This window comes from Camellia sinensis, chromosome 4 (genome assembly GCF_055761805.1).
Source record: "Camellia sinensis isolate YWXY chromosome 4, ASM5576180v1, whole genome shotgun sequence".
NCBI lineage: Eukaryota > Viridiplantae > Streptophyta > Magnoliopsida > Ericales > Theaceae > Camellia > Camellia sinensis.
Genome location: NC_138964.1, coordinates 119,654,288 through 119,674,478, shown reverse-complemented (window position 1 = coordinate 119,674,478; position 20,191 = coordinate 119,654,288). Strand labels below are relative to the sequence as shown.

Sequence of the window (20,191 nt, the reverse complement as noted above, 5' to 3'; positions counted from 1 at the left end):
CAGATACAAAAAGTGACACCGCTCGAGTGTACAATTACCCCTTTCTAGAAGTTCAGACTTGCAAAAGACTACTCAGCGAAGAAAAGACCACTAGAACAAAGATCACCCATTCCCAAAAGTTTTACAGGTCTGCAAAAATACTAAGAGATCTCAAAGACTGCTCAAGTGAACCAACCTAACTCCCAACCTAACTCTATTGAAAACAAACTCCCCAACCTGTTTCAAACACAACAAACAACCCAACTTAACTATCAAAAAGATGATAAAGGGCATAAATAATAATTAAAGGTACTGAATCCCAGATCTAAGAGCACAAATAGGGTCGGGTCTAAACCAAAACCATTATACATTCTCTCTCTCTCTTTTCATCTCCCTTACCGTTGCTTCCTCATTTGTCTCTCACGCCGCTGCCTCATCCCCCGCCTACAACACTCTTTTCTCTCTAATCCTTCTTCCTCTCTAGACCTTAACCCTAGCCCCTACCGCCTTAGGCTTCCTTCCGCCAATCACTATTCTCTCATATTGCCCACGTCTCTTACCTTCTTTGTTCCTACTCTTTCTCTCATCCACTCCATCTCTCTTCTCTTTAAATATGGTTGGCGTCGTCGAGACAACATTGCGATGACAGGGGATTTGGCGATGTTTCAGCCTCTTCTCTCTCACCAATCTATCACCTCTCTCTCTCTCTCTCTCTCTCTCTCATCTCACTACTTTCTATATACTCTCAGTTTCTAGGCCACTGGCCAGATCTCAAATGGGATAATTTTGGATCCGCCAGTGACGATTTTGGATACCTTGGTAAAGATGGTGAACCAGGTGTGGCGGAGGGCTTAACATGAACGAAGACGAATAGAAAGAAGAACCATTATCTCTTTTCCTTTTACTTTCAGTTTCTAGGCTAGATCCGGTTAGATCTCGAACAAAATGATGAGGAAATGCAAGAAAACATAATGAAGATTAAGGAAATTGTGGAGTTTTGAATCTAATGCTTGCTTTTGTTTTTTTTGGTTTCTAAACGAAGGAAAACACATCAATGAGTTGAATTATTTTCAGTTACACTTTATAGGCAAATTCTGTTGCGCTATGTTTGGTTTTAGATTTGTTGAAGGAAATGAAAATGAAAAGGAAAAGAAAATTTGTTGTTCCATTTAGTGGCCTAGAAAATTGAAAAGATTTTGAATCTTATGCTTGCTTTTGTTTTGGTTCTTGAATGAAGGAAAATGCATCAATTGAGTTGAATTATTTTTAGTTACACTTCATAAACAAATTTTGTTACATGTTTTGTTCTAGATTTGTTAAAGGAAAGGAAAATGAAAGAATAAGAATGGAAGAGAAAATGAAGTGAGATAAGGCATGTTCATTGCTTTTGTTTGATCAGAATAAGCATGTTTCTACTATTCTCTGCTCTCAGTTTTTGTTGATTTGTTTTGGTTTGGTTTGGTTTTTTTTTTTTTTTTTTTCATTTTGATTTTTCCAACAGAATGTGTCAAATAGATGATTCTTTATACCTCAATAGATAGGTGTTTGATAAAAAAAATTTCTTTATATCTATGTTGCATTTTAATGTTTGTTGGTGGATAATTTTCTTTGTTGTTGTTGAATAGATAGAACAAACAGATTCAATTTTTGACAACTATGAACAAAGTTTAAACTGAAAAGATCAAAAAAATTGAATAAATAAGGAAAAAATTGAACAGATAGGTCAAAATATGTTTTAAAAATTAAATAAATATGACAAAATAGGTTCAAAAAATATTAAAGGGGTAGATATTTGAGCAAATAAGATGAAAAAATTAAATAGATTATGAAAAAATTTGAACAGATAGTGTAAAAAAATTGAACAAATAGGAACAAAATTGAACAAGTAGAGAAAAAGTTTGAACAGATAGGAAAACTTTTGAACAAATAGGGAAAATTTTTGAACAAATAGTCAAAGAAAGCAAACAGATAAAAATAAAAAATAAAAAAATGAACAGATATATTAAGGTGTAAAATTGGAAACAAAATGTCCTTCAAAACCAACAAAAAAAATATCTTCTGAACCAAATACCTTATATCTTCCGTAGCTTAGACTTTTCAACAATTTACTCTTATGCAAATTGAAAATAATAATAATAATAATAATAATAATTTAATTGATGTACTAGATTATATACGCAAATATATATATATATATGCGTTGTTTATCAAATATTATTGCAAATACTTTCTTTTTTCTTTTCTTTTCTTCTTTTTTTTTTTTTTTAGATTTCATTGACCATACCTATAATAGTGACTATTGGAAAAATGAGTTTTTTAAAACTAAATTGATAAAATCATGCCTGAGATCAATCATGCTACTTAAAAGATTAAATAGTCATTAATTAATTATTAAGTCAATTAATAATTTTTAATATTTTCAACAATATAGTTTAATTAATAATTCTGATAATTTCATTGTTGCATAGAAGAAAAGTTATCAATTTTATTTTTTCTATTAACTGTGTTAAATATAAAACTTTTGAAGAATTTTTAGAATCACAAAGAATAATATGCATTTTAAGTAAACTTCAAACGTGTATTTATAATTAATCCTAAATTTTACATAAGTTGCCTCTACCTCGGATATAAAAAACAAAATCAAAAAAAAAAAAATGCCTCTATAGAGTACACTCTAAAAAATTTTACCCAAAAAATTATTCAAAAAGATCAATAAATATCTAAATTTGGGTTTTTAGGGTTTGCCCTTTTGTTGGCTTATTTTCATCTTTATTAAACTTTAAAAATCAAAAATCAAAAAGTTTTAGGCTTCTAGTAATTACCCGACAAGACAAACTGAAAAATTAAGAAGAGAGAGAGAGAGAGAGAGAGAGAGAGAGAGAGAGAGAGAGAGAGAGAGAGAGAGAGAGAGAGAGAGAGAGAATTAAATAGACAAAAATAATAAATTTTTTGAGCTTATTTTGCTTTTAGTTTTTTTTTTCAATTAAAATTATTTTTTAGATTACTCTACATAAGATAGACTGAAAAAGTAAAAAATTTTGACATAATTTGAAAAAACAAAATCACTAAAAATTAAAAATATATATATATATATATATATAACTTATTTAAATTATCTCAAACAATCTTAAATTTCAATATAAGTAATGTTAGAGACCCACATTTGAGACCTCCAAATACACCCTCAATAATGTAACAAGTAAGAGAGCCCCGCATAATTGAGTGGAGTTTTGTTACATCCCCTTTATTTATTTATTTATTTATTTTGCCAAGATTGTAGAATATTAGTTTGTTAGTATTATACATCTAATGAGGTGATAAACTATTTTGAAAAGAGAGAGAAGAGTTTGAAGAAATTTAGTTGGTTAGTATTATTTGCCACCTCATTAGAGATGCAATTGGGCGTGATGAAATGAGGGAATAGGGCATTTCTCAATTGAGTAGGTAACGAATTAAAAATTGACACATTTTCACTTCATTGTAGGTGAAATTGTGACAGTTTTATTAGGCATGTCAAACAATTTCCATTTCGATATAAATCCCAATTTGAGAAATTTTAATATATACCTTCTTAAAAAGGTTGTACCATATGCACCTTTAGTTATATAATTTTCTTCTTTAGTTATGACATTATTTTAAAGGTTAATTACAAAAAAACATAAAATAAAATAAAAAAATAAATTCAAGATTTCATGTGTTTTTCAATTTAAACCCCAAAGTTTCAATTTCGGCAAATTAAACTCCGAAGTTTCATCTGTGTTTCAATGTGAACCCTCTATCCATTTCTGTTTCACTTCATCTTCTTTCTTCTTTCAATTCAAACCCACATGTTCAAACCCTTGTATCTCCGTTGCTATAACTCCGTTTTGCCTCATTTTCACATCATTGGATTCACCTTATGGCCTAATTTTCATTTCATCCCTCATACCCATTGTTCCACCTCTTTTTGCATGTCGTCGTAGCTCCGAAAGTTGGCCAAAAAATATGCTTTTCTCTTCTTCTTTTTTTTCAGATTCATACCCACATGTTAAAGCCCTTGTATCTCCCTCGCCATAATCTCGTTTCGCCTTATTTTCACGTCGTTGGATATACCTCATAGCTTAGTTTTCATTCCACCTCTCATACGTCTTGTTGCACCTTTTTTTATATGCTGTTGAAACTGTAAAAATTGGCCAAAAATAAGATTTTTCTCTTTTATTTATTTATTTTTTTGTCTTGCTGCTATTACAACAATATTCTTGGCAACGGAAAAGCAATAGATGAGACTTGATTGGAAACCAAGGTGCCCTGACATGCTCACCAATGCATTTGGTTTTTGATTTTTGTGGGTAGTTGTATACATACCACCACTCGACGGTACCGCCACCGTCAGAGGTTCGATGGCCACTACGAGTTCGGTGGACGAGCCATGGAGGAAGAGGAAAAGAGAGAGAATAATTGTGGAAATGAATGAGAAATGAGGAAGCATAGAGATAGAAGATAGAGGAAAAAAAAAATAAAAAAATCTTATTTTTGGCGACCTTTCGGAGCTACAATGGCATGCAAAAAGAGGTGCAATAAACGACGCAAAAATAAAGCAAAACGAAATTATGACGAGGAAGATACAAGAGTTTGAACAGGGGTTTGAATCTAAAATAAGGAAGAAGACGAAGTGAGACAGAGATGGACGGAGGGTTCATATTAAAACACGGATAAAATTCTAGGATTTAATTTGTCGAAATTGAAACTCTAGGATTTAAATTATAAAACACGCGAAATCTTGGAATTTTTTTATATAATTAACCCTTATTTTAATTAACTTATAAGTTTTTTAATTATAACTCATATTGTATTTAATTGTAATATTTTTTTAATTATAACTTAAAAAATTAAAACTATACTATTTTATATTTTAATTATAAAATGCAAATACCACTACCCCACTCAAATCTCTACCATTCATTTGCAATATGTAACCATTTCCCGGGCAAGGTACATAGGGCCTTAGACTTTTCGGTACCAGCTAGGCATGTGAATCGCGTTTGATATAGAAATAGCAATAAAATAAAAATGTCAATAGTTTACCAATTACCGCGGCGTTGACCAGAAATGTGATACACAATATGAAGAAAAGCTTCCGACCAAATTTTGAATTTTTATCTTTCACCCAATACATTGTTATAAAACTAAAAAGTGACACATTTAAATCAATTACAACGCATCTAAAAACTATTGTTGCTATACTATTATATTATATAAGAATAATGCTATGATAATCAAAAATTTTATGTTAAATTTGTTTTTTTATGTGATATAAATTTGTTTTTTTATGTGATATAACATTTTAGCAAAAATTATTAAAAAAAGAACTCCACGATTTGACCCATATAAAAAAATAAATCATGAATTTTTTATTTCGTCAATTTAAATCATAATTTTTTAATTTGTTTTCAATCTAAATTATTTGTCTATTTTAACTAAATAAAATTGATGAAAAAAAATTACATTTTAGTTATTAAATTCAACAAAAAATAATATTTTAGATATTTTATATGCATCTACCTTATTTAATAGTTAAAATACTATTTTGGTTGTTAATGAGAATGGTAATTCACTATTCTTGACAATAGGTCCTCGTGACTTTTTGGTGAGTTCAAATCCTCATCAGTAGCTCTCTCCAGTGCTTCCTCTATGACGTCCCAAAGAAATATGATAAACCCATCTCATAAGTGGAAATCAAGTTGAAACAAAGTACTTTCACTCATCAGAGTTAATATACAAAAGGTGACGCATGCGATATACATTCATAAATAACACATTCTGAATCTATAATGTGTTACAAATAGTAACAGTAATGAAAGCTAAATTAATATTCATATGTCCTAAAAACTTACATCTTTCTAAGTCACTTTTTGGTTACAACAAAAATGAGTCTAACTCAATACAATTAAGCCCCTAGCTATACAAAGTAAGTACAATCAAAAGATGCACTTGCTCTAAATCTCCCCAAACTACTGTTTTAGCGGGGGCATATCTCTAACACCTGAAAATGATTTTTCCCAAATAGGATGAACCAAAACCCAGTAGAAACAATCTAATACAATATATGAATCTTAATAAAAATATAAGTGTGAGATACACATTCAATATCCACAATAAAAATCATTTATAACTCTTTTGTAAAACCATGTCATGCCAAGCTTTATATCACAGTTCATGTTATCTAAATTCATTTTATCTTATTTCATCATTTATTCATCATTTTATCTCATTTCATGAGTCATTCACCAATTCATTCAGACAACCACTTCCATTTGCTATTTTATGAATATTTCGTCTGTGGGAACCGACACGCATGTATACATACGATTTTCGGGACTTTCACCCTAGACACACAGGCCAACTTAATTCAATGGAGTCCATCACATTTCTTCTCCCAAACATAGAGTACATCTCCTTTCTCTTCCCACACATCATATATTTACAATGTATTAAAACCTAGTCATATTCAATGACAACGGATAAGAGATTAGCTTTAATTTACCTAATCCTTATGTAATTTCTAAAACAATCATAGCTATCCTCCACCAATAGCCCAAAACAGATATATAATCTTCAAGATAGATAAATTATGCAAATTTCCATAGGTGAGAGGTAATATATACACAACTCCACCATTTATACAAATGTCCATTTAATTTCATGTTCCCAATGCCAATTTCATGATTTTATACGGAATAACTATTCGAGACAATTAGGGCAAAATTCCCTTTTCTTTCGAACTCCACCCCGGTTATCAAAATCAGTGAATTTATCATAACACAACCTCACATCTACTTCCATTACCAATTTTAATACATACATTGGAAAATCTCTCCTTTGATTTTAAACCAAAACCCTAGGTTTGTTCAAAATCATCCCAAGTTCTAATATTTCTTACACATCAATAAATAACTAAGTTAAAACTCATAGAATAGTGTAAAAAGTTCCTTCCTCAAGTTTAGAAGACCAAGGGAGGAGATGGAGAGAATTCAAAGATGTGGAAACCAAGCTCTATTCGGATCAAAATGTAGCCCTTGAGATGTTCTACATTTTTAACAAAGGCACACTTGAAGAGAAATCACTAGATCTAGGTGAAAATATAGAGAGAAGGTAGGTTTTAGAGAGAGGGGCTCTAGATCTAGGGTTTTAAGAGAAAAATGTATGAAAAAGTGATGTAAAAACGTGCTGTTGTGAACTGATATACGCACAATTCACTTGAGCGCAAAAAGTGACGCTCGAGCATTAGACACAATAAGTTGTTCGACTCGAGTGCAAAAAGTGACGCTCGAGAGCAGAATTCACACTCCCAGTAGTTTTGCAGACAACGGACCAACGTTTGAGCACAAGAAATGCAGCTCGGGCTGAACCTGCTTGAGCGCAGAAAGAACCGCTCGAGTATAGAATACATTCTCCCAGTAGTTTTGCAGACTTGTAAAAGTACTAAGAGTTCATAAAGCTCACTCGAGTACAAAAAGTGTCGCTCAAGTGGAGGAGTAAAATTCTAGGCAACAAAGGTTTAAAAACTAAGCAGCCAACCTGTTCCAAACACAATCACTACAATCCAACAACCAAATTTAAGAATGTACAAGAGAAACAAGACATGAACAACAACACGAAACCATGAAACCCGAGTCCGAAATATGAAATGGGTCGGGTCTAAACCAGAATCGTTATATCTACTGGGAGATGGCCTAGATTGGGCCACATCATCCACTTAATGATATGCCGCTCAGATTGCTTCAGTACCAAAAAAAAAAAAAAAATCCCCAAAATAGAGTAGTTTTCTCTCTCCACAAACTCAAACTCCATGAAGGAAGGCGAAAGTAACAAAGGAGAGAAAGACGACGACCACCACCACATACACCGATGGTAGCGAAGGTAGCCATACCCAAATCCTTAAGACTCGAATATGAAACTGTAAGTTCCAAATTCATTCTCTCTCTCTCTCTCTCTCTCTCTCTCTCTCTCATAATCATTTCTTTTTGTCTTACTCTGTCTCTCACACACACACATTACTCTAAAGAATCCTAATTTCATAGATATACCCTAATTTTATAGATATATTTTTCCCTAATTTTGTTTATATTTGTTGATTACCATATTGGCACAAAAAAAATTAGAAAAAATAAGATTGATACACATTACTCCAAATAATCCTAATTTCAAAGATATATTTTCCCCTAATTTTGTATGTATTTTTTGATTACCATATTGGCTCAGAGAATTGAAAAAAATAAGATTGATAAGTGTAAAATAACTAACGAATTTTGCCATTAATTTCCACTTCCAGTCTATATTTAAACGATTAAAATAAGAAATATAAGATTGCAACCTATAAAAAAAAATTCATGAGAGAAAAATTGCTATCCTTGAAACTCAATTTAATAGAGGAAATTTTATGGCCCCTTAATGGTTTGTGTGTGTGTGTGTGAGAGAGAGAGAGAGAGAGAGCTATTAGAATAAAAATTGTTCACAAACCAAACTAAGTTAGAAAGAGGCTGTTACGATTTCCTAGAATAGGAATCTCAGATCCATTGCACTCTTTGCTTTTCCTTTAAGGATCAAATTGTGCTTGGAGGTCCCTTGATATTATAAATGATTTTTGCTATTTGATATTTTTTTGAAGGTCACATCAAATGCAAGTATAGCCAGCATTCATGAAGTCAGATTTGACAACCGTAATTGTCAATGTGACAGCAAAGCTATGGTTAAGATTTCTCAGTCAACAACCAAATTGCTTATATTTTGTATGCCCCCATTCTGTGAATGAACTGTAAGTTCTTTGAGTGGTGGATCTCTCTACATATGATGCATAGTTTGAAGGTGGTTGAAAATGATATTCTTGAAGAACACATAGATGTCTTGTCTACTCTTAAAGAAGTAATTATCTTGAATAAGGAGCTCAAGGACATGACTGTGAATAGTAGGAAACAATATAAAGACTTGGCAATGGTGATTGAAAGTGTTGATGATAAGTTGAATTACGCCTTTGCTTTATTATGGTGTTGTTGGTGCTAGTTGTCATTCTAGTGTATTTGAAATAGTGTATGTAATGTAGGGTAGAATAAGTATGAGATGTAGGTAGAATGTTTATGTAATGTATGGTGGACCACTAGCATTTTGTTGAAGTGAAAATGAATCTAATGGCTTTCTTTGTTTAATGAAGTGACAATGATTTTTTGATTGTTGTAATGCCCCCAAATAAAAGACATAAAGATAAATCATTCAACTATGCTAATCTCAAATTAAGTGGTCAAATCTCTATATTCATATTCATTCTAGTAAGAGATTTACAAAAGGTGTCCACATGCGATACATATTCAAACTTCTTAAAGGGTGAATCCATAGCATATGTGACAGTTTAATGAAAAACAAAATAAATGATACAAAATAAATGCCCAAAGACTAAAAGTTCTGGCTACACAACAGATAGTTCCAAAAACTCATACCATTAAAGCCCTTGGCTTGTCAAAATATGCAACAAAATATAAAAAAGTATCGTACTCTCAAAACATGTTCCCCATCTTTAGCTTGCCGGAATCATCACATCTTTTTATGCACAAATCCACTAGGGGGTGAGCACAAAGCTTAGTAGAGATATCTTCACAAAGTATACGTGTTTAAGCAGTCTTATTTATTTGAATGCAATGCCATGCCATGCTCAAAAAATCACAAGTTTTATTCATTTAAAAATCATATGCAATGATCTTTTGAGACAATTCATTATCTTGATAAATTTCAAATTTTAAGTACGGGGTGGTTAATATGACTCAGGTATTCTTTAGGTTGGTATTTACATATAGGCATAACAAGCACTACCAATCTCCTACTTACTGGCTCCTAACCGAAAAGCACGTAGTACCTTCTCCGCACGTGTTTTTGGTCTTTTACCCTAGATACTTAAGTTAACTTAAACATTATTATTTACACCCTCTATCTGGACTTACCAAATGTATTTACCCCAGAACATTTAAATGTTTCCAATTGTTTTCTCAAAATAATAAATCAATTCCCATGGCATTGCTAGGATAACAATATTCAAAGCGTGTGCAAAATGAATGGAATGAAATGTGATTATAAAACTTCATTGTAATATTCTACAATTTTCAACATTTGCTCAAATCACAACAAGATCCATATCTATGTGATATATGAAACCATCTCATATTCACAATCAAAACCATTTTCATTTCATAGTTCAAGTATATATATATATATTCATGCTAATCCAAGATTCTCAAATAACAACATTCATCCATCTCATGGATATCTCAAACAACATAATCATTTTCATAAAGAAATCTTCACAATTTCATTATTTCTATACAAAAATGCATTTTCTTCCAATTCTTCCCAAAAATCTAAGGTTTATTTTTTTAAAAAAAAAAAGTTTTTATTTGAATTACTTTTTGTATGTAAGAATTAAATTGACATGATATAAATATTGGAGACCAAAATGATATAGATCACATATTTTGAGGTAAAAGCATAATTTTTTTAAGTTCCTAATTTTAACCAACGAAATTAGATTGTAAGAATCCTTAAATTATTGCCGAATATTACTTTCATCTCCTAAATCAGAAAAGTATACAATTGGCCTCTTAATTATCAAAATGTATCATTTTGTTCTTAATAGTGAGATTTCTAGATAAAATTATGAATCACACATTGAGATTTCCAAATAAAATTCTAGTATGTAGTACTTGGTGTTTTCAAACATTGTTTTTACACAATTTTTATTAAAATAATGATATACAAATATAAAAATTTAATATTATCTTTTTATTTGAAAAAATTCAATAAAAATGAATTTATTTAAGATAAATTATACTCACCTCCCTTGTGGTTTGAGAAAAATACAATTAGTCTCATACTCTTGATGTAATTATATTGACCTCCTTTTTAATTAGTAAGGCTAAAATAACCGAAAGTAATGCAGATGATAAGTAAACACTAAAATAAATAAAAGTAAATATATATATATATATGTTGGTGGAAAATATATAACGATATTATTTTTTATTGATATAACCAACATGTTACTGAAAAATAGCCTAACGTTATGTGAATTAAAACTCCAAAGAAAACTAGTATAATTATATAAAAAATGTGAGACTAGTTGTAATTTTTTTCAAACTTTAGTGAAGGTGAATGTAATTTATTTATTTATTTATAAGAATAATATTATCACATCACTCTTGTAAAAAAAAAGTATATAAATTTTATGTTTGAATAAAATTCTCCCATTGCCATTTGATTCTTAGCAATACAAAGGATTTCAAAAAAAATCATTAACTTTTTTTACATAATATAATATAAGGTAAATTATAAATACGTCACTTGGGGATTTCTTAAATTACAGATTGTCCCTTTAGTGTTAGAAATTATAAGTACTTCTTTATTAGAATTTTGTTTTTCAGTTTAATAAATAATAAAAAATCCCTAACTACTCTCGTATGAAATAATAAAATTATTAGAATTATTTTTTTGGGTAAAAAAATTACCCTATTACAAACTATCAATTAAATTAATGATTTATTAATAAAATGGTTTATTCATTATGTAATTAAAAATTGGGATTTTTTTTAAGGTCCCTAGTATTATGATTTTATAGCATAAAGACACTCAATATTTTTTATAATGTCTAAGGTCCCTCAACATCAACCAGAGAAAATTCGATTCAGAGAAAATTCAACCAGGGAAAATTAGTACAGAGAAAATTCAAATTTCTCTGGTATCCTTAGCCTTTCATGGACTCTCTAGAGAAATTTCAAATTTCTCTGCCTTCCATATACTTCCCACTCTCCAGAGAAATTTCTCTATGGCTTCTTTATCTCATCATTAAGATTGTTTGGTGAAATATTACCCATGTTCCAAAGCTAATCCATCTTGACTTGAATTTTACTGTTATTAGGTTTGTGATTTTGGGTTTTCTCGAATGAAACACAACACATTTCTTTCTTTAAGGTCAACTGCAGGGACGGTAAGCAGTACTTGTGAATTTGTAATTTAGCCCTATTCCTCTGCTACATGCTTATATTTTGAGACTGAAATACTCTGTTGCAGATTGAAGTTCTTCGAAACTATACACTTTGAGGGATTGAGCTATAATGGTTATACTCGCCAAGAACTCCTTGGATTCTTCCTCCACTGTCATCCCCAATTTGAATCTCAAATCGATGATTCTCACACTCGACACTCCAGAGAAATTTTAGACTCAACACTCCAGAGAAATTTGACTTCACCTATCTTCCCACAAAATTATCTCTCCAAATTTCTCTGCCTTTCCACAACATTACCTCTCCAGCAAAATTTTGAAATTTCTTTGGATCAACCCAAAGAAATTTCAGTTCAAACCCAGAGAAATTCTCTGGGAATATATCCACACCTGATATAGATTCCACAATGGAGTTGTCTGATATATTGCCATTTCTGTCTACCTTTTCCACTCGTAAAGCCCCCTTTACTGATTCAGAGATCCTACCAACAGGACTTGAATATGTATCTGCCAAAACCTTATCCCCCTTTGTCAAATTTGAAGCGGGATTTTTATGACGTCGATAAATTGGGAGGACGGAAAAGACTGGTATACTACTTGGACAGCACCAGCACCGGTAAATTCATGTGATGTCTATGGATTTTGTGGAACTTTCGGGGTTTGCTGCAACAATAATACTCCAATATGTCAATGCTTGAAAGGGTTTGTACCCAATTCAGTTGAGGAATGGAGCAAAGGAAATTGAACAGCTGGGTACGAAAACGATGGTGGTCCGGTGGATGTGAGGGCGGTGGGGGAGATGAAGAGGTCGGTGGACTTGAAGGAGTTGAAAGGAGATCACAATCGCTGCCACGCAGCTCTCGTCTCCACCTATCGTCGCCCATCTCTCCGCGCACGTCGACACTATCTCTTGAAGTTTCAGCAATTTCTCGATCACCGACGCAACTGTGTTCGAATCGGAGAAGAAGACCCTGAGCGGCGATGCCATTGACGGTGAAGGTGAAGCTCAATCGGCTGGAGAATGAAGTCAGGGGTAAGGAATAAGAGTTGATCTGGACAGGTCTGAGAATGGAGAAGTTTAGAGAGAGAGAGAGAGAGAGAGAGATATGAGTTTTTATTTGGTAAGGTCAAATTTCCCTGATATATGTTTAGGGACCTTAGACATCAAAAAATAATTTTGTGCATCTCTTCCATTATGAAAAGTGGGAGAGGGACCCTAGACTGATTTTCCCTTAAAAATTTAAAAGATTGGGATGCAATTTCTAAAATTACAAAAAATAATTTATATTTTAAAAAAATTTCAAAAAATATATTTATAATTGGAAAAAATTTTCAAAATGATGAGTAAGAAATATAATTCGAAAGTAATAAAAATACAAGTCTTAATTGCACAATATAATGCATAATTCACTTATACATCAATTACTTTGCAATTATTTCTCTTACTTTTTACAGAATATAATACAAGGTAAATTATAAATATGTCACTTGGGAATTTCTTAAATTACTGATTGTCCCTTTAGTGTTAGAAATTATAAGTACTTCTTTATTAGAAATTTTTTTTTTTTTTTTACAGTTTTAGTAAAAAAATAAAATCCCTAACTACTCTTGTGTGAAATAATAAAATTATTAGAATTATTTTTTGGGTAAAAAAATTACCCTATTACAAACTATTAATTAAATTAATGATTTATTAATAAAATGGTTTATTCATTATGTAATTAAAAATTTAAAAGATTGGGATGAAATTTCTAAAATTACAAAAAAAATTCATATTTTAATCAAATTTTAAGAAATATATTTATAATTGGAAAAAATTTTAAAAATAATGAGTAAGAAATATAATTCCAAAGTAAAAAAAATACAAGTCTTAATTGCACAATATAATACATAATTCGCTTATACATCAATTACTTTACAAATATTTTTCTTACTCTTTATTTATTTATTTTTTATATTCTCATTTTATAATTTACCCTAAGACATAAAACATAAGAGTGACACCCAAATGAATATTACATAAAATTTGCTATAATTTTTCCTGTTTGATTCGAGTGGTGTAGTGGTGTTGTAGGGGTGAATGTAGTCGGGAATAAAGTCACATGATATTTTACAGCAGTATAATTCATAAAGAAAAGAGCTCTGCTACAGAGCCCGAAAGGGTTTCGAGCCAAATTTGGCTCGAATTTGAGAAGAAGGAGGAGGAAGAAGAAGGGAATGAGGGGGAGGGGAGGGGAGGGGGAGGAAGGACTGGAGGGGGCCTAAAAAATGGAGGAGGAGGGGCTGAGGCGAGGCAGACGCAATCGGCGGAGGCCGACGCGATCGGCGGAGGCGACGCGATCGGCGGCGGGAGGCGCAGGCGACGCGACCTCTCTCTCTCTTTCTCTCCCTCTCCCTCTCCCTCTTTTTCTCTCCCTCTTCCTCTGCATTGCAGAGGTCAAAAATGGCGGAAAAAAAAAAAAAAAAAAAAAACGGAATGCCCAAAACGACGTCGTTTTGGGCATTCGGGGCATTCGAGCCAGGCATTTTGGGCCCTCAAACATTTTCCTAAAGAAAATAAAGTATTAATTATTTATGTTGAATAATTGAGAAATATAAAAAGTATAATAAATAGTAATTAGTGAAAGAATATAATCCCATAATATTCCGAGACTATTGCCTTGTTTGGAAAATTGGCTATTTTGATATGTTATTTTAATTTTTAACTATTTTAATAGGTTAAAAAAAAATTTATATTTGAAAAGATGATTAGATTTTTTTATAATAGGATGTGATATTTATGATAAAAAAAGTGAAATAATTATGAATTTGATGTGATATTTTATTTTATTAACTATTTTAATTTATTTTATTTTTTTATAAATTTTAACCTAAAAAAGTCAATTTTTTTTTTATTCAAAAAAATTAATTTTTTAACATTTCCCAAACAACGCCATAATTTTCCAGTGTTGGTACAGGTATAGTCAGTCCCACATTCCCTAGATGTACAGAATATTTTCACACCTTAAATACTCCGCCTCCCAATTTTCCATGTTATATACGCCCCCAACCCCCAACACCCACACCCACACGACTCATATACTCTCTCTCTCTCTCGTGTCCCCACATTAATGGACGGTGAAAAACTCCTCTGCTCTCCTCTCACCACCACCACCACCACAACCACCACCACTACGCTCAACAACAGGAGGCATCAAAAGCAGCCTCTTAACGCCTATTACTCTAATGGCTGGAACACCCGACAAGATACCAAGAAGAAGAAAAACAACAACAACCACAACGAGAAGAAGCAGAAGCAGAAACAGAGTGGGTATGGTGGAATGCTTGAAAACGCGTCCTTCATGAAATGGAGGTCTGGGGATGTGTTGGGTGTGGCGAGGCACCACCCTATACCCTGCGTCTTCGCTGCGGCTCTGTTGTTCTTCATGGGTGTGGAGTACACTCTCCGTATGATTCCTCCTTCTTCTCAACCGTTCGATCTGGGTTTTGTCGCCACGCTTCCTCTTCACCGTGTTCTTGCCTCTAGACCCGCCATTAACACCCTTCTTGCAGGCCTCAACACCGTACGTATCTATCTAAACCCAACATAACATTAATGTCACATATTTTACTTTTTTTATAATTTTTTTTTTTTTTTGTTTTTTTTAATGCTTAAATTATGTTTGTGATGAATTCAAGCACATGGGTTTTTCTTCTGTAACTATCAATTTGTAATTATCGATGTCAATATAGAGAAATCAAATAAATCAGAGTTGAATTTGATGGGGGTGATTTGATTTTGGGGGTGGATAGGTATATGTGGGGATGCAGACGTCGTATATATTGTGGACATGGTTAGTGGAAGGAAGGCCGAGAGCTACAATATCGGCGTTGTTTATGTTCACATGCAGAGGAATTCTTGGTTATTCTACTCAGCTTCCCTTGCCTGAGGTCTCTCTCTCTCTCTCTCTCTCTCTCTCATTCTCATTCTCAGTCAATTCATTTTATTCATATTCATATTTTTATTTTTATTTTTATTTTTATTTTCTGATATTTATTAATTTATAATTCATATTACGTATATCTATCTGGTGCGCTGGGAGATGCATATGTATGGTTGGAGATTGGTGTCAGAAAATTGATTTGATATCAGCCGTAGTTTTCTCTTGGCGTCACATGTACATCAGATAATCTTACTACTTTACTTTTTCTAGTTTTGAAAGCAAAAACACTAGTTGCAAACATTTATGTGCACAAGGTCTCACATGCAAGTGAGGACCATGTGAGGACCACACTTGTGGAATTCATGTGTGACTATCTTTATGTGAGAGTTTATGTATATTTTGCACATGTAGACGGTATTTCTTCGTAACTAATACAAATATCAAAAACATAATGGGACACATACGTTTTAGGGATACTTACGAGTAGGTCTTAATAAGTGGACTTATTATTTAATAGGTCTTATAAAAAAAATGTGTCACAAAAAAATATCACTAATTGTAAGTTTTAACGACAAATTATTAAAATCATAATAAAAAAAAATCATTAATTGTCAATTTTTAGCGACATATATAAAAAATTATCACAAAAAAATTATTTTAACTGACAATTTTATTAAGACTTCTTTTCAATAGAATTTGATGGGAATTAAGTTTAACTATTAAGATCTGTTGATAATTTACCCTACGTCGGTCTTATATGCGGTGAATTTCACTTGTAGGTCCTACATCACGTGGATTCCATCCCATGTGAGGTATCTCATTCTGTATTTAGTGTTCGTATTTTTAGCATAACTCTCTCTTTTTTTTTTTTTTTTTTTTTTTTTTAAAGCAATTGCTAAGACTTAAAATAATTATCAAAAATCCTATCAATACTCATTTTTTAGTGTAAGCAGCAATTGATAGGGACTCAAAAATTCAACACAATACTTATATCCCACACTTATACATGATAATATGAGTATTATGTAAAACTTTTACGTATGTGTAGAAATGCCTTCATTTTGGTTGGTATGAGAGAACGGTGGGGGCAATGTTTTTTTTTGTTTTGTTGTTTTGTTTTTTAATGATATTTTGTTTGTGTATATTTTTGTCATTTTTAACCATGTAAGACCATCTCCAACGGTTCATCAAACTTTGCATCAAATTTGAATTTTGGTGAAAAATTTACTTTTTGGAGCTCTAATGATTTCACCAAATTAGTATCAAAATGAGAATGGAACAAAAAATTTATCAAAGTGAGAACAGGCTCCAGATTTCACCATTTCACTATGCGTTACCGTTGGGGTGGGCCAACCGGTCAACCAACCAGTTGTCCGACCGGTTGACCAACCGGTCGACCGGTTCCCTTTCAAATAAGTAGGTTCAAACCAGTCAAAAAAGGTTCAAACAGGTAAAAAAAAAAATATATTCTTACCGATCGACCCTTCCTTTTGATTCACGGTTGGAGCAAACCATATCAGATTGAGAAAATTGATTTTTTTTACTCAAATTTGGTAAAAAGTTTAGTTCACCGTTGGAGATGCTCTAAGTGCTTTAAACTAGAAATCCTCAAAATATTTTAAAAAATATTGGATCATATTAAAAATAAAAATCACCTTTGTTATTCAATTACTTTTAAATTTTCAACTTTTACTTGACTCTTTATTATTTATTCACTAAATATTAGTTATTATGATATGTGCCAAAATTGACTTTAAGGATATAATAAGTAAGTTAATAATGTCATATTTATTATTATTATTATTATATATGACATTTAATATACAAGCACACTTACGACCTCGTGTTATGGAATTTGACTGGCCAAGAAGTAACGGGTCTTCCATTTTCATCAACTTCCCCAGGAATCAACAATAGTTTATTTATTTATTTATTCAAATAACAATAATTTAAACCACTAAAAAATACACCACTAATACCACTAATGCGGCAAGAAAAAAAAGAACAAAAAAAAAAAAAACAAGACATAGAAAGTGGACGGAACCCACAGTCACATCATTAGTGCTCCCCTTAGTGTTCCCTTTTTAGTGCTCCCAAGCATTTTTCATTATCAAATCAATCTGATTTTTATGAGGGTCCACAAAGCATCAATAAAAAAAATTAAGCAATGTGAGATTGAATTGTAGGGATTCTTGGGCTCCGGCGTGGACTTTCCAGTTGGGAACGTGTCATTTTTCTTGTTCTACTCAGGCCATGTTGCTGCATCTGTGATTGCCTCACTCGACATGAAACGCATGCAGAGGTGGGAATTGGGACGTGTTTTTGACACCCTCAACGTTCTACAAGTAATCAGGCTTTTGAGCACGAGAGGCCACTACACGATCGACTTAGTCGTCGGAGTCGGTGCCGGAATTCTTTTCGATGATTTGGCCGGAAAGTATGAAGAAAGCAAGAAAATACCCTACCACTAATGGGGCTTGCTTTTCTGTGAGTGCTTTTGAACTCTTTGTTGAAGTACACAGAAAAGTGGGTGGAGAGGTGGGTGGTTGGGGCTTGGTCATTTTCATTTCTTTTTTGTTCAATGCAGCCCATGTTTTTTTTTTGTGTTTTTTTATTTAATATATTTCACTACTGCAGTTTCTGTTAATATAGTTTCAAAAAGCATTAAGGCTGTGATTGGAACCAAAATTGTTGTAGTGTTCTTGTGATGGTAAAAGGGTGGTGGTATATTGGGTCTTTTTGTTGTAGTTTTTTTTTTTTTTTAAGTTGAAAGCTGATTACAAAATAGAAGGTAAAAGTATAAATTTTATACTTTTTAGATAATCAACTTATTCATAAACTATAATCACAAGTTGTAACAAATATTTTCATACATATTCCAATATAATAATGATAAAAAAAAATATGCAAAGGTTGGGTTCATAATTAAAGCCATTTTGCAAAGGTTGGACTCATAATTGAAGCCATTTTGATATTTAATCAAGATCACTTTGATTTGTAACCTACCATCATATAAAGTCTCGTCATCAAAATTAATTCAGACAATTCGAATCATAACAAAACGTATCACTAAAGGCTTATAACTAATCAACAAAATTCCATGACCAATTTCACTACAAATTTAACCATTAACTAAGTACTAACTTAATTATTTGGAAATCAATCTAAAAAAAAAAAAAATTAACTAATTATTTGGAAACAAATTGAATTTCTTTATTCAGAATTTTTGGTGGAAGGGGATCCAAAAGGTGAGGGAATTCAGTGGGCTAAATGGAGTAAGATGGCTTTACCCAAGAGCAATGGGGGCTTGGGTTTTAGAGATTTCAAAGCCTTTAACAAAGCCTTGTTGGCTCGTCAAAGGTGGAGACTCGTTAACTTCCCAAATTCCAAATTTGGATTCTGTTCATGCATTGAAAGGGGCTCGAGCTTTGTGGGCTTGGGCGAGTCTTCTTTAAGGGCATGAAGTGTTATCTGATGGGTTGCGGTGGCAGGTGCATTATGGTGCTACAATTGATTTTTGGATTCCTAATGTTCAGGGCTTCAAGGTTAAAGTGAGGCATCCAAACGGGGGTGAGATACACAAAGTTAAAGATGCTTTTGTTGTTTCCTCAAAAGTTTGGGACAAGTCTAAAATTCAAGCTTTAATATCGAAGGAAGAGAGTGAGGCTATCATTGGCATTCCTATTTCAGTGGAAGATAAAGATGATTCATTAATTTGGCACCAAGACTCGAAAGGTATTAACTCAGTGAAGTCTGAGTACTAATCTGCTTTGGACCGGACAAGATTGGCTTGGAAAGAGTCCCCTTCACCCTCCTTTCAGTGGTCCGAAAAAGAGTGGAAGTTCATTCGGAATTTGCAACTCCCATAAAAAATAAAACACTTTTTATGGAGGGTTTGTAACAATTGTTTAGCCACGCTTCAAAATCTTCACAGAAGGAGGTGTTCATTAGAGAATGTATGTCAAATTTGCACTCATGCCGCCGATCCAAAAAACAAAAAAGAAAAGAATATTTACACTGATGCCTCGGAGTTGGTTGAGCACTTGTTGTTTGGATGTGGGTGGACAAAGGCAATTTGGTTTGGAAGTGGGTTGGGTTATAAGATTGAATCTCAGGCTTTTCATTCATTCCAGAGATGGATTAGTGATATTATATATGGAACATATGGGAAGCTTTCAAGAGTGTAAAGATCTTCTTGGTAATATTGCGTGGTTGTGTTGGCATATATGGAAGGCCCGAAATGAGCTTGTTTTCAACCATGTCCCGGTTG

At 32.4% G+C, this 20,191-nt stretch overlaps 1 protein-coding gene across 2 annotated transcripts; it reads left to right on the top strand.

The window, feature by feature from the left end:
• The first annotated feature begins 15,025 nt into the window (after positions 1-15,025).
• Positions 15,026-18,609, top strand: LOC114284283 (phosphatidylcholine:diacylglycerol cholinephosphotransferase 1). Of its 2 annotated transcripts, XM_028227190.2 has the most exons (4): positions 15,039-15,561; positions 15,791-15,928; positions 16,701-16,733; positions 18,108-18,609. In XM_028227190.2, exons 1-4 carry the CDS (start codon positions 15,109-15,111, stop codon positions 18,390-18,392), a joined length of 909 nt encoding a protein of 302 aa, XP_028082991.2. In that variant the 5' UTR covers positions 15,039-15,108; the 3' UTR covers positions 18,393-18,609. The 2 variants fall into 2 exon arrangements, with proteins under 2 accessions (XP_082722216.1, XP_028082991.2); XM_082866090.1 differs by lacking the exon at positions 16,701-16,733 and having other exon boundaries at positions 15,026-15,561.
• Positions 18,610-20,191: the final 1,582 nt, after the last annotated feature.

Excerpts from the sequence above, each read along its gene's own strand:
- LOC114284283 (XM_028227190.2), top strand. The coding sequence starts at position 15,109 with ATGGACGGTGAAAAACTCCTCTGCTCTCCTCTCACCACCACCACCACC. Across the intron at positions 15,562-15,790 it reads TTCTTGCAGGCCTCAACACC|GTATATGTGGGGATGCAGAC; the intron begins GTACGTATCTAT and ends GGGGGTGGATAG. Across the intron at positions 16,734-18,107 it reads TGGATTCCATCCCATGTGAG|GGATTCTTGGGCTCCGGCGT; the intron begins GTATCTCATTCT and ends ATTGAATTGTAG.